The following is a 24,875-nucleotide window of genomic DNA, read 5'->3' on the forward strand; positions in this document are numbered from 1 at the left end:
GAACCAGGGTGGTCTACCTCCCAAGCCTGAGCTCCAGGCGATGTTCTGTGCTGCTTCCCTGAACTATTTCTACCGACTGGGTTCTTACCAAGATCTCCCAGTTATATTAGGTCATTAAGACTGTTTTCTCAGCTGGTAAACGACTACATATTCATGCTGTTCCTTAAGCTGTAACTGGGTACTTCCTGGGAGCATTGTGTTACATTTTTCTCCCGATACACAGGCTGCACTTTCCTGACTGACCGCACAGTTGACCCCTGGTCTCCATGTCCTCGTTAAAGAGCATTCAGATCTTGCAGTCGGTCACTGCCCCGCCCTGAATGTGCCATCCCAGGCTTTCCAGGCTTCTTTTCCAGCTGTCAACAGCCCCCTCTTAGTTCGCACTTTAATTCTGACTCCTTAGGTGTTGAGTAAGTAGGATAGATTTTGTAGACACTAGAAGGAAACATTTCTGTCTTGCTAGCGTTTTTCAGTAGAATATGCATTTTGTTTCTGGGAAGTACTTAACTGATTTGATTTTTTTATTAGAAGCTGACCAGTTAAATTTAAAGGGTCAGATTATATAATTAGTACTTCTTGTGACCTTAACAACTGAGTAATTTAACAGAGTTGATTAGCTCAGAACAGCTTTTCCTACTTTAACTTGAGTAGTGAAATTTTAGAGCGCGATTTCGAAAACATTTTCTGTGAAGGTCCAGATAGCAAATACTTTAGGTCATGTGGTCTCTCTCGCAATTCCTGGACTCCAGCATGACAGCTTTACTGTGGACACTGGAATTTGAATTTCACAGTTATTTTCAATGCTTAATTGACTTTATCTTTAGTACAGTTTTAGATTTACAGAATAAATAAGCAGATAGTACACTGAGTTCCAGGTTACACTCCCCCAACCCCCATTACCTTGCATGACTGTAGTACATTTACGGTATTATAATTGATGAGCCAGTAACTAAAGTCCATAGTTTACATTAAGGTTTACTGTGAATTGTACCTTCTGTAGATTTTGACAAATGTGTAGTGTCGTGTATCCACTATTACAGTATCATAGACAATAATTTCACTGCCCTCAAATACCTGTTCTCCTCTCACCCCCCTCCCTTCTTCCTGGGCAACCACTGATCTTTTCGCTGCTTCTCTAGTTTCCAGAATGTCTTATAGTTGGGGAGGGGGGAGAAGAGGGAGGAGGTGAAGGAGAGAGAGGAATGAGGGAGAGGGTGAGGTATAGGGGGAGAGGGAAAGGGAGAGGAAGATCTCTTATCTCTTATAAGGCCACAGTCCTATCAGATTAGAGCCTCACCCTTAGGACCACATTTAACCTAGTTGCCCCCTAAAGACCACCTGTCTCTGGATGTAGTCACATTGGGGTTAGTACTTAAATGGATAGATTTTGGTGGTGCATAAGACACAGTTTGTGTATCCATGTCCCTGTTGAAGGACTTCTTGGTTGGTTTAAAATACTGACAATTACATATAAAGCTGCTGTAAATAGTCACGTGCAGGTTTTTGTGTGGAGGTAAGGTTTTAGATCATGTGGGTAAATACCAGCAGCATGATTGCTGGGTCAAATGGTAAGAGTATGATTAGTTTTGTAAGAAATTTCCAAACTGTCTTAGAAGTGGCTGCACCATTTTGCATTCTCATCAGAAATGAATGAGAGTCCTGTTGTTTCACATCCTTGCCAGCATTGGGTGTTGTCAGTGCTTTGGATTTTAGCCATTCTAATAAGGGTGTCATGGTATCTCATTGCAGCTTTAATCTGCCTTTCTCTGATGAGAGCTGATATGGAGCATCTTGTCATGTGCTTATGAAGGCGTCCATGTGTCTTCCCTCTCCTCCTCCTGCCCTCTCTCCCTGCCCCTCCCTTGCATTTGTGTAAATACCACTTCACACAGATCCCCTAGTGGTTAAATTTTACCGCATTTGCCCCATTTCTCTCTCGAGGGATGTGTTCACCCATTACCCCTAAACACTGCAGTGTATACTCCCTCTCCCCAAACAGCGATACTCCTGTATTCCTACCATACACTCCTTCCCGCCAGGACATAAACATTGGTACAGTATTGCTGTCCAGTCCACAGCCACCATTCAGATTTGGCCATCTGTCTTAATAGTGGCTTTCTCCTTTCTTGACTAGGTTCTCTCTGCAAACATGCATTGCTTTCACTTGCCTGGACTGGTTCCTTAGTCTTTTCCTGTCTCTCGTGGCCTTGACAGTCTTAAAGAGCACAGTCTTTTATTCTATCAGGTGACCCTCACCCTGGGTCTGTCCACTGTCTCCTCATGATCAGAGTCAGGTGTGTGTCATGGTGGGCTGCTAGGACACGGCACTGTGCTCCTCTCAGTGCATTGCATCTGGAGGCATACGCCGCGGACCTGTCCCACGGTGACCGTCACCTTGACTGTAAAGTCAGGTTGGTATCTGCCAGGTTTCTCCACTGTCAAGTCACTGTTTGGGGGAGACAAGCTGCCATGATGCCAATATCCTGTTTCTTAGTAAGCCTGCCCCCTGGTCTCCATTGCTAACTGCAGCCTCCGCCAGCTCCCCCTGTAATACCGCGTGGGTCATCTTTGCCATGGTCTCTATTTATAACGGACGTTGCTCTGTGAGACGAGCCTCCGTTGTGTGTGTGTCTGTATGGACTCGCTGACTCCTGTTTGATTCAGTGGGTTGTGATTACTCTCATTTTACTTTGATGCCAGCTTTTCCCAGATTTGACCAGTGGGAGTCCATTCATATCAGCTCTTTTATTCCTTTGACATGCTCTCAATGCTCTCATCATTCTCTGAGAATTTCCTTATCTTCCCTCACAACAACATTTTCCAGCCTCATCTTGCACTTTCCCTGCTTCAACCATGGAATGAGCCATTTCCTCCAGGAACCCCTTCGTGGATCCCATGTAGTGATGGTGGTACTGAGTTCCAAGGTCTGAGCACAGTATTTTCATAGCTACTGTGTGTCATTGCTGTTAGGACCTTGCAGTGAAAGGTAGCCTTTGCTGAGAGCTTTCATTATCACTGCCTGCAAAGTGTTTGCATATGTCTTATTTTGTGTGAGGTTGGTGAACTCTTTCTATGATTGGTCGAGTTAGTAATAGGTAGGCAGTATAATTCCTATGTATTGAAGTGAGGAGAACAGAGAGAGAGTTTTAGTGGCATGGTAATGGGAGTACAAAGGGCAAAACTCTTCAAAGTTCTTGAAATTCTAGACCAAGCATGTCAAACTCAAAGGCTAGCACGGGCCAAATAAACAAGGTTTAAGTTTATGTGGGCTGCAAAAAAAACAAAAGCTTCAATTTTCATAGAAACGTAGGTTTATTTTGATAGAGACATGCTGAATACAAAGGGCTGAAATAAATGAGCCATCATTAACATAAAATAATAGAACATTTTAATAAAAATTAATATTTTTTTCTTGAACATTAACTTACCAGACACTGAATAACTGTACAAATTAATAAGCATAACACAAATAAACCTATTTTTCTTGTTCTCCGAAAGCGAAATATTTCTTGTTGTGCACACCAAACAAGTCAGTACAAGACCAATGACATGGCAATCGGCTGCTAAAATATTCGCTGCTAGTATTAGTGGTGAGAAATGGTGTGCCTGTGCGTAAGACGCATAAGGGAAATGAATACAACACGATTATAGTAATCAGTCATTAGTGAACGTTGTAGTTCATTATTAATAACTAGTAGCCCGGTGAACAAATTCATGCACATTCAAAGGAAATTAATTAGAAGAAATATTTTAATATCGCTATTCGCCCTTTCTCTATAATAGAAGTGTCAACCAAATTCACTATCGACAATGATAGATCGAAACACACATGTGGGATTGGTGCCAGCGAGAGCTTTATATGTATCATGCATGCAAGAGTCAACTTAGCCTTTTATATATCCTACTAGAGGCCCGGTGCACAAAATTCATGCAGGGGGGTGTCCTTCAGCCCGTCCTGAACCCTCTAGCAATCCAGGACCCCTTGAAGGATGTCCGACTGCCGGTTTAGGCCTGCTGAATCGGGCCTAAACTGGTAGTCAGACATCCCTCTTGCAATCTGGGACCGCTGGCTCCTAACCGCTCTCCTGCCTGCCTGCCTGATCGCCCCTAACCACTCTGCCTGCTTGCCTGATCACCCCTAACCACTCTGCCTGCCTGATCGCCTCTAACCAATCTGCCTGCCTGCCTGATTGCCCCAACCACTCTGCCTGCCTGTTTGATCGCCGCTAACCACTCTGCCTGCCTGATCTCCCCTAATCACTCTCCTGCCTGCCTGATCACCCCTCACTGTTCACCTGCCTGCCTGATCACCCCTAACCACTTGCCTGCCTGATTGCTCCTAACTACTTGCCTGCCTGCCTGATCGCCCCTAACCACTCTGCCTGCCTTCCTGATTGCCCCTAACTGCTCACCTGCCTGATTGCCCCAACCACTCGCCTGCCTGCCTGATTGCCCCTAAACGCTCACCTGCCTGCCTGATCAACCCTAACTGCCTCTGCCTCGGCCCCTGCTGCCACAGCTTCATCCAGAAGGACATCTGGAATGATGTCCGGAAGGTCGTTCAGCTGTCTGGTCTAATTAGCATATTACACTTTTATTATTATAGATATAATAAAGAGCTAATATGCTAATTAGACCAAACAGCAGAATGACCTTCTGGACGACCTTCCGGACTACCTTCCAGACGAAGCCAGGGCTGTGAGGGCCAAGGCAGCCAGGGCTGGAAGGGCCAAGGCAGCTGGGGCTGCAAGGGCCGAGCCCCTTGCACGAATTTAGTGCAGCGGGCCTCTAGCATAAACTTACTTAACGCGTTAAGCGCCCAGCCTGTTTTGTCTTCTGGACAGAAAGTATAGTGTCAGTCACCGGTGATTGACATGGCACTTAATGTGTTAATTAGACTTGCTTTCTGATTTAGCTAAACTTTTTCCAGCCCAGTGAAGCACCCCAACTTCTCTTTTAGGTAATTGTCAGCAACACAACAGTAAATATCAACACGAAGCAGATTATTATTGTAGATCATGCAGGGAGAACAAAGGGTAAAATATTTGACTGCAGCAGTGTGTGACTATACCAGGTGTACCAGTTAATAATGCAAATTTTTTTCAATAGATGGAGTTACACATATGTTGATATATTTGCGATTTGATATGTATGCTGTTTTGTTGTATGGACAGCAAACTTCAAAACTTCATATGTCAAATTTTCTGAATAAATGTTGCTCAGCAAACAATTTCTGATCATTTAAAAGCAATGGGAAAGATTTTAAAGGAAGGAAAATGGGTGCCACATTAACTGAATGAAAGACAAATGGAAAACCAAAAAGTCATCAGTAAAATGTTGCTTCAACGGCACGAAAGAAAATCTTTTTTGCATTGAATTGTGACTGGCGATGAAAAGTGGATTTATTTTGAGAATCCCAAATGCACAAAATCATGGGTTGATACAGGTCAACCATCAACATCGACTGCAAGGCCAAATCGCTTTGGAAAGAAGACAATGCTCTGCGTTTGGTGGGATCAGGAAGGTGTGGTGTATTATGAGCTTCTAAAAACAGGTGAAACCGTTAATACTAATCTCTACTGACAACAAATAATCAATTTGAACTACGCTTTGATAGTAAAACGACCAGAATGGGCCAGAAGACACGGCAAAGTAATTTTGCTTTATGATAACGCACTATCACACACTTCAAACCCAGTTAAAGACAGGTTAAAAGATCTTGCCTGGGAAGTATTAACCCACCTGCTGTATTCACCAGACCTTGCTCCTTCAGATGACCACTTGTTCCGATTTGATGGCACATGCACTTTCTGAGCAGCACTTCAAAACATACAAAGAAGTGGAAAACTGGGTCTCTGAATGGTTTGCCTCAAAACAAGAAAAGTTCTATTGGGACGGTATCCACAAATTACCTGAAAGATGGGGAAAATGTGTAGCTAGCGATGGACATTACTTTGAATAAAGCACTTTAGGTGTTTCTCTTGAAATTGTTGTGTTTTCTTTGATTACAAAATCGGCATTATTAACCGGTACACCTTATATTCTGCGCAGTGAGAAAACCTGAAGTCATTTTCAAGGTCCACCATTTTTTACTTCTTTTCAGTTGGGTCAAGTTTCTAAGCTTTCTAAATCTCTGTTTTCCGGCTTATGAAAAGAAAATAGGATCCACCGAGTCTCCTATCTACCTATTCCATGACTTCTGTGAGGATCAAATGAGATGAGGCATGGGAAAATGCTTCACAGACATTTGGTTAAAGTGTAAAATGTTTCCACCTGGCTATAAAGCAAGTCGGGTTCCTGGGTTGAAGAAGCTCCAAGGAGGATAGTTGCTAGGGAGAGGAAGCTGGGTGTTGCTACGTGATGTCATTACCCAGCACCCACAGCCACTGTTTCCAGGCTGGGCTGGGCTGTGGGCTGCATTTTGCACCATGGGGTCTTGGCAACCCCAGCTGCGATTTGGTGGGCTGTCGCTCTGGGGTGGTGGCAGGGCCTGTGTCCCACTTGGAGGAAGCTGAGTGCTGCTTTGTAGGTGCCAGGTCCATGGTGCCGTTTCTCTGTAAATGGCTAGTGCGCGTCATGGCAGCTCCTGCATTGAGCATCTGCCCCCAGGTGGTCAATGCATGTCATAGCAACTGGTCAGATGGTTGAACACTTAGCATATTACCTTTTATATATGTATATAGATTATGTATAACAGGATATTGTAAAAATTAAGTTATGAAATTTTCATTAAAACGTTTCTTACATACTATTATATTGACCACAGAAATATTTGTTGTGGGCTATATGTGGTCCGCAGGCCGCGAGTTTGACATGCTTGTTCTAGATGTTAGAATAGACGCATTGTATGGTAATCAGCATCTTAACTTTTCTCTACAGAAAATTTAACCTAGTTTATTGAAGAATATTTTATGTGGCCACAAATTTTTTGGTTTATAACGAAATCTTATTAGGAACTTGGAATATAGTTAGTTTTGGTGAAATAAAGTTAATGGTTTAGATCAGCGGTCGCCAACCGGTAGTCCATGGACCACTGGTGGTCTGTGAAGTCCGAAAGGTTGGTGACTACTGGTTTAGATGAGTGAGTTCTTTACTGTTTAGATAGAAGAAAATTGGTTGTGTCTTAACTTCTGGCATGGATGGCGGACACCCAGTGCATGTGCTGCCCTCGTCCTTTCCTGTCCTCAGGCTGAGCATCCACATCCCTCTTCATGCTGACCCTATAGGGGCATCTGAATTGGGATCAGTGATGCTCCAGAAAGTCGTTAACAACTAGTCCATTGTGACTTAACATGAAACCTGTTTTTAAATCCCTGGTGTAAGATTGAGTTCACAAGATAAAAATTACATGGACAACAACCCAAATTAGAAACCAGCTTTGAATTGGTTGTCATTCACACTGCTGGAGTTTATTAATAACTAGAGGCCCAGCGCACAGAATTTGTGCACGGTGGGGCGGGGGGGGGGGCGGATTTTTCCTCAGCCCGGCCTGCACCCTCTCGCAGTCCGGGACCCCTCGCTCCTTACTGCCTGCCTGCAATGGAGGTGGGAGAGGCTCCTGCCATTGCCGCTGCACTTGCCAGCCATGAGCCCAGCTTCTGGCTGAGTGGGACTCCCCCTGTGGGAGTGCACTGACCACCAGGGGGTAGCTCCTGCATTGAGAGTCTGCCCTCTGGTGGTGAGTGTGTGTCACAGCGACTGGTCATTCCGCCAGTCGTTCTGCTGTTCAGTCGGTTTGCATATTAGGGTTTTATTATATAGGACTAGAGGCCCGATGCATGAAATTTGTGCATGGGGGGTGTCCCTCAGCCTGGCCTGTGCCCTCTTGCAATCTGGGAACCCTCGGGTAGGGTCCCTAGGCCTGGCTGGTGATCAGGGCCTATTGGGGCTTTCCTTCCCCCGGCTGCCTGCAGCTGGCCCTGTCCCTGTACTGCTTGCCACCTGTACGGTGCTGCCACTCCCCCACTCCCCTCACCACTGGTTGCCTCCCTCTGCATGCAACAGGCATGGGGTGCGATTGCTTGGCTGGCCTGGGCCTCTGTGGGGTGATTGATCGTAGGGCCCCCAGATTGATTGCCCCACAGAGGGAGGCCCCACACATCTGCTGCAGCGCCCCCAGTCGGGTGACCTGGGTCTCCCTCTGTGGCCACCAGCTGGGTGGCCTGAGCCTCCCTCTTTGGGGCGATTGATCATGGAGCCCCCCTATCGATCGCCCCACAGAGGGTGGCCTGGACCTCCCTCTACGGGTTGATTGTGAGGTGATGGCAGGGGCCCCCCGCCTGGCACCAGTGTGTGTCATAGCGTAGCCATCTGGAAGGTTGTCTGGAAGGTCGTCTGGATGGTCATTCTCCTGTTTGGTTGTTCAGTCGATTTGCATATTATGCTTTTGTTATAATAGACTAGAGGCCTGGTGCATGAAAATGAATGCACTGGAGGGGGCGTTCCCTCAGCCTGGCCTGCCCCCTCTCACAGTCTGGGAGCCCTCAGGGGTGGGAGGCGACCCGGTGATCAGGGGAAGGCGATGCCCCCATCACACCTCTGCTGCTGCCACTGCCGGCAGTGCAAGCCTTGGCCCTGGTTACCTGAACCTCGGGCGGCCCTGGGCAGCTGGGCAGCTGGGCAGCCGCCATCTGAGGCTTGCCTGTGCCTTGGGCATCGGCTGGCCAGCTGCCATCCAAGGCTTGCCTGTTCCTCGGGCTGGCCCTGGGTGGCTGGGGGACTGAGGGGACTGGGGACTCTGTAGGCAGGTGTGCAGAGCGGCCAGACCCGCCTGGGGGCGGGCCCGGCTATGCCATGCGCCTGCCGCCCTGGCAGGGCTGAGGGGACTGGGTGCCACCATCTTGTGGCTGTGGGCGCTGCCATCTTTGAGGGTGTAGCAGTCAATTAGCACATTTCCTCCTTATTGGCTGTGAGCACCGTCATCTTTGTGAGGGTGTGACAGTCAATTAGCATATTTTCTCTTTATTAGATAGGATAGTAATTATTGATAGTATCCTATATAATAAAGAGCTAACATGCAAATGGTCATCACACCCTCATGCTGTCACACTGTAGTGGCTCCGACACTCAACACTGGGGAGAGATGAATGGGGACCAGCCAGGCACAAATGAGCTTGCGAGAGAGGAATGGGGATCAGCCAGGCTGCGTCCTGGGAGAGGTCCAAGCCACACGCCTTGTGGTTCCAGGTGCCAGCAGCTGCGCCTGCACCTGCGGCCTGGCCCGGGAGAGGGACAAGCCGCCCGCCCCATAGTCCTGGGCGCCAGTGGCTGGGGCTGTGGCCCGGGAGAGGGACAAGCCACCCACCCTGCGGTCCCAGGCGCCAGCGACTATGCTTGTGCCTGCGGCCTGGGAGAGGGACAAGCCACTTGCCCTGTGGTCCTGGGTGCCAGAGCCTGTGGCTGCAGCCCTGGAGAGGGACAAGCTGCCTGCCCACGGTCCCCTGCGGCTGTGGCCAGCCTGGGTCCTGGGTGCCTGCAGCCGGCCAGAGGGAGGGAAGCCCAGGTCCTGGGTGCCTGTGACTGGCCGGAGGAGGGAATCCTGGGTCCCAGGTGGGGGGTGAGGCAGAGGTGGTTAGGGGCGATCAGGCCAGCAGGGGAGCAGTTAGGGGTGATCAGGCTGGTAGGGGAGCAGTTAGGGACAATCAGGCAGGCAGGCAGAGGTGTTAGGGTCAGTCAGGCAGGCAGAGGTGGTTAGGGGTGATCAGGAAGGTAAGCAGAGGGGCTGGGGGTGATCAGGCAGGCAGGCAGGCAAGCAGTTAGGAGCCAGTGGTCCCGGATTGTGAGAGGCAGTCGGACATCTCCCGAGGGGTCCCGGATTGGAGAGGGTGCAGTTTGGGCTGAGGAATCCCCCTCCCCCGTGCACAAATTTCTTGCACCGGGCCTCTAGTTACCAATAATAGTAATGCCAGCTCCATCAGCCTATGCCTGAGAGATCTGGCATAGGGATACAGTGGTTATTCATGGGTCAGAACATGGAATTGACAGTTCATCTCTGTTCTTTTCTTCTAAGATTCTGCTTTGTTTGCTGAACTTGGTTATTTCACAGACACCGAGGACCTGCACTTGGTGGCAGCAAATGAAGCTCCGGTAAGTACCCACGAGAGAAGAAGCAGTGAAGGGTGTGATATTTCAATTCTACCCTAGTTATTGCAAGAAGGTTTCAGGATAACAGGTTTAGACTAGCTAAGTTTAAGTAACTTTAAGTATGATAGTTAGTAGCCACTTTCTAGTCAGTATATTTAGGGTTGTAGAAAGTGCATTGGTCTTGGTGTGAGAAGACTTGTATTCTAAGTCCACATTTGGCTCAGGGGTGGGTGACCTTAGGAAAGTCCCTTTGCTGCCTGCTTCTTGGTTTCTATAGGAAACTTGCTGCACCAGGGAGATGGTGATGGAGCCACAGACCAGTCAACAGAACTTGCTTTTTGAAGGTTATGTATCTGTAGTGGAGAATGCTCGGACACCTGGCTGTCTCCTTACTTTTTGCCTTTGAGTGGATGGTAGTCTGTGTAAAAGCTATTATAGAATGAGTCCTCAAAAATACCTTAGGTTTTCTTTTCTGGATTTGAACATTTGTGTTAGCACACAGCACACTGGCCGAGAGAACTTTTATTTGTCTTATTCTTTAATGGATGCGGTGCTGTTTCAGTTGGGAAATAATTCGCGTGAACAGAGTGATTTCATGTACACATCAATTGGATTGGATATTTATCACTTATTTTTTAAGCCCTTATTAACCTGAGTATAAAAATATGTATTGCTTGCTCAGTGGGTTTCTCAGACATTTCTCAAAGAACTAGAGGCTCGTGCACTGGTGGGGTCCAGTCGGTCTGCCCCGTTGGGGGCTGATTAGGGGAGGGACCACCTGGGGCGAGGGGCCGTGGTTGTTCCAGTCGTTCCGGTCATTCTGCCATTTAGTCGCTGTGCTTTTAATATACAGGATTAGTCAGCTCAGACGGCCATAACAAAATATCATAAATTTGTGTGGCTTAAACAATAGAAATGTATCTTTCTCACAATGCTGGAGGCTGGAATTTGGGTCAGGGCACCATCATAGCATCGTGAATCGATTGCCAGTCAGGGCACATGCCCAGGTTGCAGATTCAATACCTAGTCCAGTGAGTGCAGGAAACAATGGAACAATGTTTCTCTCTCTCCCTTCTCTCTGAGATCAATTAAAATGAATGATAAATAAATAATGTTCTCTAAGTATGGTTTTAACAGGAAAAACATTAGTGATCTATGAAGTAAAAAACTTATTATAACGCATATATATAGCATGACCCCATTTAAAAAATATTTATTGGTTTTAGAGGAAGAGAGAAGGAGAGATAGATAGAAACATCAGTGATGAGAAAGAATCGTTGATCAGCTGCCTCCTGTACCCCCCTAGTGAGGATTGAGCCCAAAACCTGACCGGGAATCATATCGTGACCTCCTGGTTCATAGATCAATGCTCAACCACTGAGCCCCACCAGCTGGCCCATTTTTATCAATACCAGGCACATGAGGTACATTGGCAAGATCTCACTCCTAGATGAAAGTCTGAAGCTGCCCAAACTCCTTTGCAGCTAGGTTTCTGATATGAATTCGTTTCTGCCGATTGGATGCGCTTGCACAATATTTTGATGGCAGAAGTGGGGCAGAGGCATCTTCCTGCAGTTTGGGCTGTTTGCTGCTGGTGACCATGTGTGCAGAGATGTGGAGGTTTCCTGCAGCGGAATCCAGGCTGTGCACAGGCAGCTGTGGCAGAGGCAGTGCCCAGTGACCTGTTTTGTGGGAGCTGGAGGGCACTTGCGGGTGCAGAAGTTTCCTGATCCCCAGGTCACAGCTGTGCCAGAGTGTCCTAGAGTTCAGTTGTGGCTGAGCGGGCAGCTCCTCCCGCTGGACAGGGAGTCTTTCCTGGGGGCCCAGCCTAATACCCACCCCTCCAGCTTTCCGATGATTTCTCAAGCACCGATTCCCTGTGCTAAATTCTTTCCTGCCTGACATAGCAAAGATCTAAAAACATTTTGGATCCTGTACTTTCAACGAAAGCAATGCTGCACAGGGTCAGGTCTGAGAAGTGGGTGAGATGTTGCGGAAGGCTCCCTTCGTTGAGTCTCAGCTTCCTCTTCTGTAGAACCGAGACCAAAGACTATCAGTTCATAGTTACTGAGGACCGTGGCAGCTGTGTTTGCCGACGATGGCCACAACATTTCCCATCCCTCCTGTGGCCTTGCCACTTTCCGCCACGTCCTCTGTCTTGAAGTGGGGCTGACCTCCAACATGCTGGTAGGCAGCACACTGGCTGCCCGCAGAATTCCAAGGCCAAGGCCGAAAAGGCGCAGGGATGCCGTCCCGCACACCTCGCCAGGGTTTCCAGCTCCGGCCCCGCCCACGCTGCTCGGGGCTCTGTCTGGCGCAGGGCCTTGCCCTCCTGGCTGGCTTCCCCTCCCATCTGCGGCCCAGCACCTCGCTGCACACCATGGCCCACCTGCTGGTGCTGCTGGGTCCAGTGGGCAGGGTAAGAGCCCACATTGGGCCTCGCACCTCCTGGTTCCTGTGTGTTGCCGTGCCTTGCGCCCCGTGGCCCCTATTCTTGCCGCTGCTCCAACCAGGGCCAGACGCTCAGGTGCTGTGCGTGGCCTGTGGGGACTGCTGTGGCCACCAGGAAAGCCTCCCCACCCCATCCCCGACTCCGGCGTCCTGATCCCAGGTCCACTTCTGCCAAAGGAGAGCTTTGCCCACACAGCTGCCCGAGACCGAGCATCTCCAAGGTCCCTGGACGCCAAATTTCTACAAGCCAAGGTGGTTGGCCGGCTGGCCTCACCTGATCAGGGTGTTGGGGCGATCTGGCCCGGATCAGGCTGGTTGGCTGCCGCAGTGTGTGTCATAGCCACTGGTTGTTCTGGTCGTCCTGGTCGTTCCGCTGTAACGGCCGCTGGATTTTTATATTTATAGATTGTTGGCTTAGTGGTTGTTTTACTACGGAGAGTAAAAACCACTTGATATATTTATAATCAGTGCATGGGATTTTAATGGTTTATATTACTTTGTGAGACACTTAGAATGTGGTCTGTTGATTAAATTCACTTAATATTGGCTGGTTGCCTGTGCAACTGATATTCTTTTACAACCTCTGTCGCCTAAAACCGTCAAGAAACAGTGTACTAAATTGGAAAGATCCAGAGAAATATGGTCCTGACTATAATTCACATTCTTACCTCACACAAGTCCTTCAGTTCCTTAGCTTTTCGAGTATTACATGGAGGATTGGAGTGATGGCTTCTGAGAGCCCTTTCTAGCTGTAAATTGTGTCTTGACGCTCAGCCACTGAGCCATGCCGGTCGGGCTGTACCATCTCCTTGCCACATGGTAGTGGGGTTTCACAGGAGAAGTCATCGAAGAGCCAGAGGACATACGTGCCAATCATAACCCTTCACGTAAAACGTGCTGTCCTGATGCTGTGGAAGTGTCTGTCTGTCTGGCTGGAGACTGAGAGTCTCAGGCAGGGCCGCACGTCAGCGCGCACTGCCTTGGCAGCCTCGCGCTCGGGCGGCCGGCTCGGGACGTGTGGGGAGCTTTGGTGCTAAACATACAGGGCTGCCTAATTTGTGATGTGTGGATTCAAATAAGAGAAAACAGCAAAGGAGTTGATTTAAAAAGTGGTTCTTTCGTGACCTAAGTCGTGTTTTCTTCTTATGTGAACTTGTACAGTATTTACTCAGTGATAGGCAGTGTGATAAGAGCAGTTTCCCTTCTCCCTCTGTTATATTCTCAGTAAAAATAAACCGTCTGGGAGACATTTTGAAATGTTATTCTAGAAATTATTACCAAACTAGAGGGCTGGTGCACGAGATTCATACACTGGGTAGAGGGGGTGGAGAGGGAGGGAGGAGGGGTCCCTCAGCCCGGCCTGTGCCTTCTCGCAGTCCGGGACCCCTCGGGGATGTCTGCCTGCCAGCTTAGGGGGATTGGGCCTAAGCTGGCAGGCAGACGTCAGACATCCCTCTTGCAGTCCGGGGCTCTCACTGTCCAGGACCCCTCACTCCTTACTGCCTGCCTGCAGCGGAGGCGGAGGCGGGAGAGGCTCCTGCCAAGCCGCTGAGCTCGCCAGCTGTGAGCCCGGCTTCTGGCTGAGCGGCACTCCCCCTGTGGGAGCGCACTGAGGACCAGGGGGCAGCTCCTGTGTTGAGTGTCTGCCCCCTGGTGGTCAATGCGCATCATAGCAACCTGTCATTCTGCCGTTAGGTTGATTTGCATATTAGCCTCTTATTATGTAGGATGATTGATGCCCTAGCTTTTTGGCTTAGTGGATAGAGCGTTGGCCTGTGGACTGAAGGGTCCTGGGTTTGATTCCTGGTCAGGGCACATGCCCAGGTTGTGGAGGAGGCAGGCGATCAGTGATTCTCATCATTGGTGCTTCTCTCCCTTCCTCTCTGAAGTCAATCAATCAATCAATCAATCAATAAACAAATGATTGTTAATAATTACTGGATTAATCTTTACTTTTTGCTTGAGGCTTACTTTCTCTCTAATTGCTGTTTTATGGTCTGTCACACTGAGTTACTATTGACTGCCTTTTGACTTGGTCGCACTGTTTGTGTATTAAGTTCACTCCGTTCTTGCCTCTTTGCCCCAGACACTGTAAATAGCAGTGGCACTACCTTGGCCTCCAGCTCACAGGAGGGCTCTGAAATCATGGGGGCAGCCCCATTCCTATATATGGTCTGGGTGGGGATCCAGATGGCCCGAGTGTGCTCATCTGTAAGGAAACATTATAATCTGAATGAAAAGAGACTGAGAGTCCCTTTTAGAGGTTTGTGACCCTGACCGAAAAACTAGGTTCTACCTTCTAGGGTTAAAAAATGTTAGAAATTTGAAAAGTACAGGGCAGTCCAAAGAAGAAGAAAGTGGCCTGTGGGCCCTTCCTTCCTGCATCACCACTTCGTTTTGGTAAACTTGAAGGCTCCAGCAGAGCCCTGTGAGTCCTCCGGTCTTCCGCATGTCTGTTCTTTCACTGTGTAGAGAGACGGTGTTGTAGTAGGCACTGGCTTTGAGTCGTTTTCCTGAATGGCAACGGGAAAACTTATTTTATTTTGCTGTAGCTCTCCTATGACAGAGACATATTTTGTGACTCTTGTAATGGTCTGTCCCCACTAAAAAGAATGGGTCCTGGGGGTCTTCCCCAGCTGTTACTGCTGTGCTTCGGTAACTGCATTGGTTTCTCTGGCCTCTCCATGGTGAGGGTTCAAGGTGGACTGATCGACAGAAAATTATTTTTACTAAGTTTGGTGATAGCAGTGATTTTACTTATGGCAAATTGCAGCAATAGTTTGATTTCTAGATGTATATATTTTATTCTTCTAATATCTTTTGCTAATATCTTTTGAAACTTACAGGAAAACAGTTTTGATAACCTTGATTTTGATTTGGATTTGATGGCGTGGGAGACAGGCATTTGGGACATCAACAACCAGTTCTGTACAGGTAATGATGACTTTCATTGGTAAAAACTTTAAATGGATTCATTTTATTTTGTAGTTTGGTAATAGTAAAATGAGGTGGGGTTATTGGGCTACCTAGGTGGGTTAAAAAATTCCAGGGACTGTATATCCTACTCCTGGTATGGCTGTGCATACATAAAATTCTTGCCATAACGTAGATCAGAATTTCATAGTTATGTTTCAGTCACACACAAGTAAAGAATTCCTTTCAGAAATATTGATTTTGACTTATATATACTCCTATATAATAAAAGGCTAATATGCAAATTGTCACCTCGGGAGTTAGACTGACCAGGAGTTTGACCGCTTGCTATGATGTGCACTGACCACTAGGGGGAAGCGTGGAATGAAGGAAGGCCCCGGCTGGCAGCCAGGGGAACAAAGGCCCCAATCGGCCCTGATTGCCAGCCCGTGTACAAATTTCGTGCACCGGGCCTCTAGTATCTCTGTAAGAGATTAACCTGAGAACCAGACAGACTTAGGGAATCAAAGGAAAAATCTTGGGGTTACCAGCACTTAGGAACTTGGTGTAGGGCCCATGCGTGTGGCTCTGTCCTCTGAGGAGACGCACTCCCTGGCTGGGGAGGGGAGCTCGGGGGTGCAGGCAGGAGCTGGGGCCTGCGGCACGCTGTCACTTCGGTGAAGCTGATCAAGGATGAAAAGCCCTTTCCCCTTCTGCCAGTCAGAACCCTTCTAGGGTCCCTACTGACAGCCCTAACGGAAACCAGCTGGGCCTGCAGGAGTGATTCGCATCTCAGACCACAGAAGGTGGACTTGGAGCTGGGGACAGAGGGTAGATAAGCAGCAGGTCCCCATGTAGACTGGAGTCCCCCCTCCCCAAACTTCCCTGGCCCTTCATGTTGTGTATTTGTGTATCTTGCTCAATGCCTGTCTTCCCTCAGAGCACGTGGGCTGCACAAGGCCAATGTTCTGGTCACAAGTATGTAATAAATGACCCTAAAATGTAGTGGCTTAAAACTAAGGCTTTCAAACCCGGGGGTCCGGAGGTGGATAGGTGCACCAGGAAGGGCTTGTCTCTGCTCCATGGTATGCAGGCCTCAGCGGGAAGATTGGAAGGCTGGGCAGCTTGACATCTCAGGGCTAGAAGTCTCTTAAGGTTTCTTCACTCCCTCATCGGAGACCTCGTCTGGAGTGACTTGGAGATGAGGACTGCCCACTAGAGTGCCTACATGTGGCCTTTCTCGGTGCTTGCCTTCCTCACACATGCTATCTCATGGTCGTCTGACTTCACATGCACAGGAGTTCACGTAGCACTGTTGCTTAAGGAGCCCTGAGCCCCTCGGTTCAGATGGAGGGGAGCACACTCCCTCCTGGGTGGGGCGGTGGCAGGGTCTGAGTACAGGTAGACTGCTTTCTCATTTTGGGTTTTCACTCGATAATAAACTTTGGTGACCTTCACTTCCCCGGGTTTGAATTTTAAGAGTAGATTTTACCTTCCTTCTTGTTGACTTTATGGAGTTTATACTCTGTGTTTTTCAGTTAAAAACATTAAGGCAGAACCTCAGCTGCTTTCTCCGGCCGCCTCCAGTGGCGCAGTGTCATCTCTGCAGTCAGTGGACTCCTGCTCTTCAACTCAGCATGTCCCCGTGAGTAGCAGTCTCCTGGCTGTTGTGCTGCCTGGACAGTGGTGGGTGGGGCGGGGCGAGGGGGGGCAGTTCACACTGAATGAGTGAGCTCGTTATCTCTTCTGAGCCCCAGGAAACTGAGTCTCCAGGAAGGGCATTGGGATCTTGGAAGCTGAGTTTCCCTGGTTTGCCCTCTTCCCTGTGTTCATGGGCTCATTGCCCTTTCCCGGGATTCAGGGCTCTTCATTTATTGCTGACTAATCTTCCCCTGCCACCTGCCACCTGCTCCTGGTCGGAACAGATATTCTCTGAGGACACGAAAGGCTGTGAGATGGTTGCTTTTGTAACTCCTCAGCCATGAACCTGGAAGGAATGGTCTTCTTAGTTCAGCAGTGCCTAGCCCACCTTTGAAATGACCAAGGTTTTTTTCTTTAATCCTGGTGAGGATATGTTTTTGTTGATTTTAGAGAGAGAGCAAGGGGTGGGGGTGGGGGGAGGAGAGAGGGAGAGAGAGAGGGAGAGAAACATTGATGTGAGAGACAAACATCGATCAGTTGCCTCCTGTACACTCCCGACCGGCGATCAAACTCGAAACCTGGATATGTGCCCTGACTGGGAATCAAACCCTTGACCTTTCGGTGTAGGGGACAACACTCCAACCAACTGAGCCACCTGGCCAGGGCATCAGATGACTGAGATTTTTACAGAAGTCTGGTAGCTCCTTAAAAACAATTGTGCTCTCCATCCAGATCAAAGCTCTGAGGCCAGGAAAAGGAAGTCCCAAAGGATTTAGGTACTTTTTGGAATGAGGAAAAGGAAAATATAACCAGAAAAGTTCAAATGAATATTTCTGTACATTATATCTGGCAGGCGCTGTATCTCGTCATTTATGAAACTCTGATGATTCTGTGGACTTCATGTCTCTAGGATTCATCTTCTTGGCCCTGCCAGGCCCTCAGCATCTCACCTGCATCAAGTCAATAGGAGTGTAACTGCTCTCACTGCCCCCTGCTCCCCAGACCTTCATTAGCAGAGGAATCCTCACAGACATCTTTCCGAACCGCACATTGGATTGTGTCAGTCCTTTGCTAAAACCTTTGCATGACTTCCAACCCTTCCGAGGGTGAAACGCATTCGCCAGGTGCTGGGCCCTCGTGCCTGGCCCGACTTCCCTTCCAGTCTTGTTTCTCACAGCGTCTCCCCTCTGCACACCCTCTTGCTTAGCCCTGGGAGCGTTCCGAATGGAGGGCTGTATTTGTTATTGTTCAGTATCCGTGGACAATGCTGCTTTATTTGTAGTGACTTAGCACTTCATGTAGAAAGGTCTGATACACCTTTGCCTAGGAGTTGTCTTGAAACATTTCTGTTTCTTTGTGGGTCTTGCCTCTCTTTCTAAGTGATTTTCTGCTCAAGGATTGTGTTCTTCTGTGTGATCTGCGTTTGCTTTTGCTACAGGAGGAGCTGGATTTGTCTTCTGCCTCCCAGATGTCTCCCCTTTCCCTCTATGGAGAAGGTGCCAATGGTCCCTGCTCAGCTGAGCCACCAAAAGACGACCAGCCCCTCACGGGTCCCAGGAGCAAACCCGGTATTCCTCTCTCTCTCTCTCTCTCTCTCTCTCTCTCTCTCTCTCTCTCTCTCTCTCTCTCTCTCGGGGCTGCTGTGCTCTCACCTGAGCTCAGGCCCCACTCTCAGAGGAACCGCGGGAGTGAGCGTGTGCTTGTGGGTCTGGCTTGTGGCTTGTCCTGAGGACTGAGGTGGAGAGGACAGGGAAGGAGTCCTCTTCTTGGTTGTCTCTGTCTCTAGAGGCAAAAGAGACTTTACAGTAGTCTCAGCCCCTTGCCTTCCACTTAGGGCTGGACGTGAGGGCCGTGGGGGTGACCTCTCGGCCTGCAGGTCGTGATCAGGGGTTTTACATGCTTCTCACAGTTCTGCACCCCTTCCACCCAGAGCTGAGCTGTCTGAAAGAGGACTCATTTCTCCATGGGATGAGCAAGTCCGGACGTCACGGACAGCATGGCGACTGCACTTCATGACCCTGTCTTGCATGTTTGGAAGTTGCTAGGAGATAGACTTTAACAGTTGTCATTACAAGAAAAATAACTTGTCCCTGTATGTTGGCAGATGTTAACTAGACTTATTGTAATGATCACTTGGTGCTACAGGTATTATATTGGATCATTATGTTGTACACTTGGAACAAATATAATGTTAAATGTCAGTTATTCCTCAATATAAGGAAGGTAGTCCTCAGATTAAGGACTTTACTTCAGTTCATTAGGGTATGGAGTAGCTATACTTAAACTTCAGTTAGTTACTCAGAGGTCATAACCTCAAGATAACCGACTTTAGAGGTCAGAGTGTAGAGAAAGGTGTATAATAGAACCTGTTTTCTGAGATTGGCTTAATTGTCCTCAGATTGACCTGTGGTTTGGTTTTTCTCCAGAAAATGGACTGACCCCAAAGAAAAAACTTCAGATGAATTCAAAACCTTCAATTCAGCCCAAGCCCTTATTGCTTCCAGCAGCACCCAAGACTCAAACAAACGCCTGCGTTCCTGCGAAAGCCATCGTTATTCAGGCGCTGCCCACGCTGGTGCCAGTGGCCAAGCATCAGCCGGTTATCAGGATACACCCTGCACCCACGGAAGGTACAGGTGCAGCTCGAGCTGTGTGGGACTCACTGGCAGCCACCAAGGCTCAGGCCACATGATGTTTTAATTCAGGCTTTAACCTCCCAGCACATGCCGTGTGTTGGGAATTGACCTTGGTTCTAGGATGTTGCAGATGACTAATATGTGGTTCCTGTCCCAACAAGGGAGTTGGCTATCTAGATCAATACATCCCGTATGTCTTTTCCTCACAGTTTTAGTTATGAAAGGCTTGTGGTTTATATAACCACTCGTAATAAAGAACAAAATTTGCAAAACTTTCTTGGTGACATTTTGTCCTTAGACTTTTGTGTCTGTGAACTTTTTGTTTTTAATGAGAGGTCAGTATTTAAACAACAGGGAGCATTTCAGGTCTAGTGTGTGTGTTTTGGCAACAGAATCGGGCTCTTACTCTCTGAGGCGTGAGCTTGGTCTAGTGCAGCTTTGGGGGTCCTGACCTCTGTCTTCAGCGAGTTAAGACTGTGTGTGTTTCTACATTTCGCCCACCAGGTGGCCACACATACTGGATTCTCTGAGAACCGAGTTAAGTCAGTATTGAAAGACGTTTGAGGCTTTGGTCCTGTTGAGCTTTAGGAATCATCGGCCCTCCCTGTCGCTCTAGCAGGTGAATCATCGTCACCCTCATGCTGATATGTGTCCACACGAGTCCAGGACACCTATGCAGTGTCTTTCCTGGGTTTAGCTGTCGACTCCCAGGAGGTGTCATAGGGGTACAGGTTGTCAGTAAACACCATGTTGCATTTGCTTTTATGGCTGCATTTCCGGTTATCGCTTGCTGGCTCATTTCTTTGGACTCTGGCTGTAATGAGCGCAAGGTCAGAAGTTTGATTCTCTGTTCTGTTCCTCGGGCGTAGACAGTGTGACATGGACATGAAGCAGAGCTAAGTGAGAGCCTGGGTGGCACAAGCAAACCTGCAGTGCCTGCCCTCTCGGTGCAGGGCCCACACGGCTGCCTTTCCCGTGGCAAGTGGCATTCCTGCGGGGCAGGCGTTCTTGTGGTCTCTGAATGGTGGGAAGCGTTCGTGAACTCCTTGGCATAAAGTGCAAGGTTTAGTGTGTGTCCACTTGTGGACCTTCATAGGGATACGGTAGTCTCCAATGCCTTCATCAGGGTCTCCAAAGGCCCGTCTTCCCAAAGGCTAAGAATTTAAACTTGGCAAGAACCTCATTGTAGTTCCCATAAGCAGTTAGAACACGTATGAAAAATAAAAGTCTAACGTTAACATGGTTAGTGTATAAAGCAAGGGCTATTCTAAGGGTTTGGTCTTAGTAGACCATTGGCTGTTTAAAGTTAGGAGGTCTTACCCGTAGCAAGAAGACACTGTGTTCTTTTCCGAGCTGTGTTTCCGTGTCAGGAACTGGAACCCTGCACCCTCAGGACTCGAGTGTTTTCCCAGTATCTGCAGGGGGTACTTGTTTCGGGGAGCATGAGCTGATCGGCCCTTGTCTGCTCTCACAGTGGATCCAGAGAGGTGTCATTGTCACACACAGATTGAGGTGTGTGCCTCCCATTTATTCGAGAATGGGGAGGGAGGAAGAGGGGAATACAGGAGAAGCATTTTACGGCAATGATGTGAGCTTCCATGGTCAAAATCTTACCATTGGAAATAGGAAGGAATTCTTAGAGGATCAAGTTGGGATTCCCTAGTCTGGCATGTAAGGCCCCTCCTGGTTTGGCCCCTGTTTAATGTTCTCATTTTGTATTATAGCAGCATCCTTTTCTACAAACCCTCTTTCTACCCAACCAGTCTGGCCACTGTCCCTAAATGGTCTTTGTTTTTCCTAGTTTCTTGGCTCATACCATGCTCTCTGCCTTGAACAGCTTTTGCCACTTCCACACCTGTGCGTCCGTTAAGGTTATGTGAGCTGTGCGGGTGAGAGGTGCCGGAGACCTGGCGTACCCTTGGACATGGCGAGGAGGGTAGAATCCCAGAGCTTGGTAACTGGCCGGTGTGGGAGGGAACAGGGACAGAGAGGACGGTACCCTGTCCTGGGCTTCCTCGGTAGAAGATGGTGCAAATCGTTGGGATGGGGACCAGAGGTGGATACTGCTCAGGTCACTCTGCCGGTGACAGGCAGAATCAGCCTGGAGCCTTGGTGGCTGCCTGAGTCTGAGCCTTCATCACGACACTATTGCCTCCAGGAGGATGCTGAGCTCAGGAGGTGGGAGTTAGCAAGTTTATGTAAACAATTAAGTAACAGCAACTGTGAGAACTAGTGGATAATAATACATGCAGGGCCCTGTGGAAGCTCTCCTATAGGTGGATGTTCATAAAAGTAATGGCTGGCGTGAGGATTCCAGCCTGTGCCGGCACTGCTCTAAGTGCTTCCGGGTGTTCGCTTATTGGCGCCTCCACGCCCCCCCCCCCCCCCCCCCCCCCCCGGAGGGAGTGCTGCTCTCCGCGCCCTGTGCAGCTGAGGGAGTCGGCAGAGTGCTGGCCCAGCGTCCCACGGGGATGCTAGGCATGCAGTGACTGTTTCCCACGTCATTTGAAATCTTTGAGACAGTTGGAAAGGAAGGACTGCCATCATACGGAGTCACTCTTAGCGGTGTCCCATCGCGGGGACTTGCACGTAAGACCTGAGGGAGGTTGAGCTGCCAAAGGGGACGAGCAGCCTGGGGCAGGTCCCGCCTGAGGAACAGTAGTGACTCGCTTCAGCTGCTAGCTGTTAGGGCCCCGAGCAGCAGTGTGGATCTGGTGAGCATGTCTGTGACTAGTGAGTTACCAGGAGAGTTTTTAGTGTTTTCTCGAACACACTATATAGAATTTAGTTGTTTCTCCCCGTTCTGTCTTGATCCTTGACTTAGATGCTGGCTGATTTGAGGGTAGCTGGGCACTGTGGGCAAAGGGCCTGGTGTGCACTGTGGAGGAAAGGAGGCAGTGAGGCTGGCAGGACTCGGAGCCATGTGGCCCCAGACCTGGAGGGGCTTGCTGGCCTGGCCCCTGGCTGCAGCGTCAGCAAGGAGACAGCCACAGCTCCACAGTGATGTCCACGTGTGGGCTGCTCTTCTGCATTAGTTTAGAGAAATAGGACAAAGCCCCTACAGCCGTGAGTGAGCGTGAAGGAGGGCCTGTCTTTGAAATGACTCTGTGCTCCATGTTGACCACGTCCTGCATTCTTTGCAGTAACAGTGTTGTTTTTGGGGTCTTTTCAGTGTAGTCTCTAAACTGAGAAGATGTAGAGTGCTGCTCCTGATATGCCCTTGTGGAAGGACTGGTGAGAGTCCGTGGTGTCCCCTGTAGACCGGGACCCTGGGGCGGCAGAGGGAGAGAAGTCAGGGCGGCCACTGCGTGCTCAGTCTGCACGGGGATGCAGGCAGTGCTTTGTCTTCTAAGTCTCCGTGCTGCTGGCTTCAGGTTTGTGGCTGCCCTTCTGGTTAGTGAGCTAAGTTCCATTTAAACTCGTTACTAAGTTCTTAATAGGCTTTTCTCATCACACATTTGCCAATCCAAAGGAATGGAAAGGACAGTCACGACCGTGGGGGACGTGCTGTGGGGGACGTGGTGTCTGATGTGAGACGAGGGCAGCAGGGTTCCGGGCGGGGCCCGTGTGAGGCTGTGTTGTGATGAGCATGACTCTTCATCACGCCAGAGTGACTGATTTCTTAGGACGTGTCATTAAAAGGCCTAACACTTGGTCATATGCTGTTTTATTTATTAATTATTCTTACTTGCATATTTGGCCTAATTGTATTTATGTCAGCTTATGAGTCATTTCCTCATTTTATGTTTTTATTTCATAAAAGAAGTTATTCCGGGGGAAAATAAGATAAAAATGTTTAGTGATCATTTATGCTTAAGTAAGTTGTACATATTATAAATGTTAGAAATTATTCTTAGATGTGTTTTACTAATTTATCTGGGACAAGATGCTATTAATCCGGCTACCTTTAGCATGCTTTCTGAGGCCGTCTGAAACTGTACTTTGTATAGAAGTGATTTTCTTTCTTTAAGCAAAGACAGATGTTCCTAACCCAGGTGTTCTGAAGCATGGCGCTGATTTTTAGTTTCCTCCTTGGAGATGTGGCGCTGACCTTTACCCGGCTCCTGCTCCGCTGTCTGACAGGGTAGCGCTTCCCCTTAAAGGAAATTAGAAACGCCCCTGACATTTTGGTTGCCGGTTACTGCAGTGCCTTTATTTTGCTAGGAGGCTCCAGCAGCTGTGGCTGTTAGGCGAGGCCTGAGCACCTGTAAATGGGCCAGCTCGGAAAGAAACGCCAGCAGCCCGGGAAGCTCTATGAGCCATGCTAGGTGCTTCAAGTCCTCTTGAGGCTGTTGATGCTGATTCTGCTCAGGTTAGCGTAGTTTTAACCGTTTGTACGCCATAAGCATCAATAGACACAAGCGGGGGACCTTTTTGAACTCAATTCAAAATATTGTGGCAGTTAACTGGTTAAAATAATGTAACTGAAGATAAAGACAAATTTGTAGGCTGTTTTTTGGGAAAGGAAGTTATCTACAGACTATTTCACCTTTTAATTTTTATTATTTTTAAAAATTTATCTTTATTGTTGAAAGTATTACCGAAGTCCCCTTTTTACCCCATTGACCCCCTCCACTCCACCTCTATCTACAGACTATTTAAAATTACTGTTTAAAATTTTATGTTTCCTGTGCTTGTTGGCTAAGAATTCATCTCAAATGGTTTTAACATTTTTGATATTTGTAGCCCTGTGTTTTTCAAGCATTGAATTAATGAATCTCTGTTTATTATATATATAGTTTTTGGTGGTTGTATTTCTAAAACCCATTAATTTGAAATATGGTTCTGTGTGTGTCAGTATAAAAGTTTTTTTTTTTTAAATTTATAATACGAAAAATCCTTTTAGCACTTATAAATTTCAGGGGTTAGTACTTAGGGAAATCTGTGTATAACTTAGCAAACTTGTTATGTGTGTAGTTGAGGAAAAATACATGGGATTATACTGTTAATGGGAACCTGAAAGGGAAGGAATCTAGTGGGGCTCATTAAAACAGGACAAGGGAAGGCACACACGTGTGCTGCTGCTGCCTGTTCTGGGTCGGTGCTTTCACATTCCTCAGGGTGAGCTCACCTGTCACTCTACCTGCAGATTAGATCTCTGTGCTGAACAGCTCTTCCTGCCACAAAGTGGTATGCCCTCTGACCCCTGTC

The 24,875-nt window shown here is 48.3% G+C and overlaps 1 protein-coding gene across 11 annotated transcripts in view; it reads left to right on the top strand.

The window, feature by feature from the left end:
• The window catches only part of ATF6 (activating transcription factor 6), a 170,411-nt gene that overhangs the window by 3,273 nt on the left and 142,263 nt on the right, over positions 1 to 24,875 (top strand). For all 11 annotated transcript variants that reach the window (XM_080647276.1, XM_080647281.1, XM_080647278.1 and 8 more), the window contains 5 exons: positions 10,010 to 10,086; positions 15,381 to 15,468; positions 16,986 to 17,092; positions 18,527 to 18,656; positions 19,515 to 19,718. In XM_080647276.1, the coding sequence (XP_080503402.1) occupies positions 10,010 to 10,086; positions 15,381 to 15,468; positions 16,986 to 17,092; positions 18,527 to 18,656; positions 19,515 to 19,718 (606 nt within the window). The remainder of the gene's footprint in view (positions 1 to 10,009; positions 10,087 to 15,380; positions 15,469 to 16,985; positions 17,093 to 18,526; positions 18,657 to 19,514; positions 19,719 to 24,875) is intronic.

This window comes from Plecotus auritus, assembly GCF_963455305.1.
Source record: "Plecotus auritus genome assembly, chromosome: 12".
In the NCBI taxonomy this organism is placed as follows: domain Eukaryota; kingdom Metazoa; phylum Chordata; class Mammalia; order Chiroptera; family Vespertilionidae; genus Plecotus; species Plecotus auritus.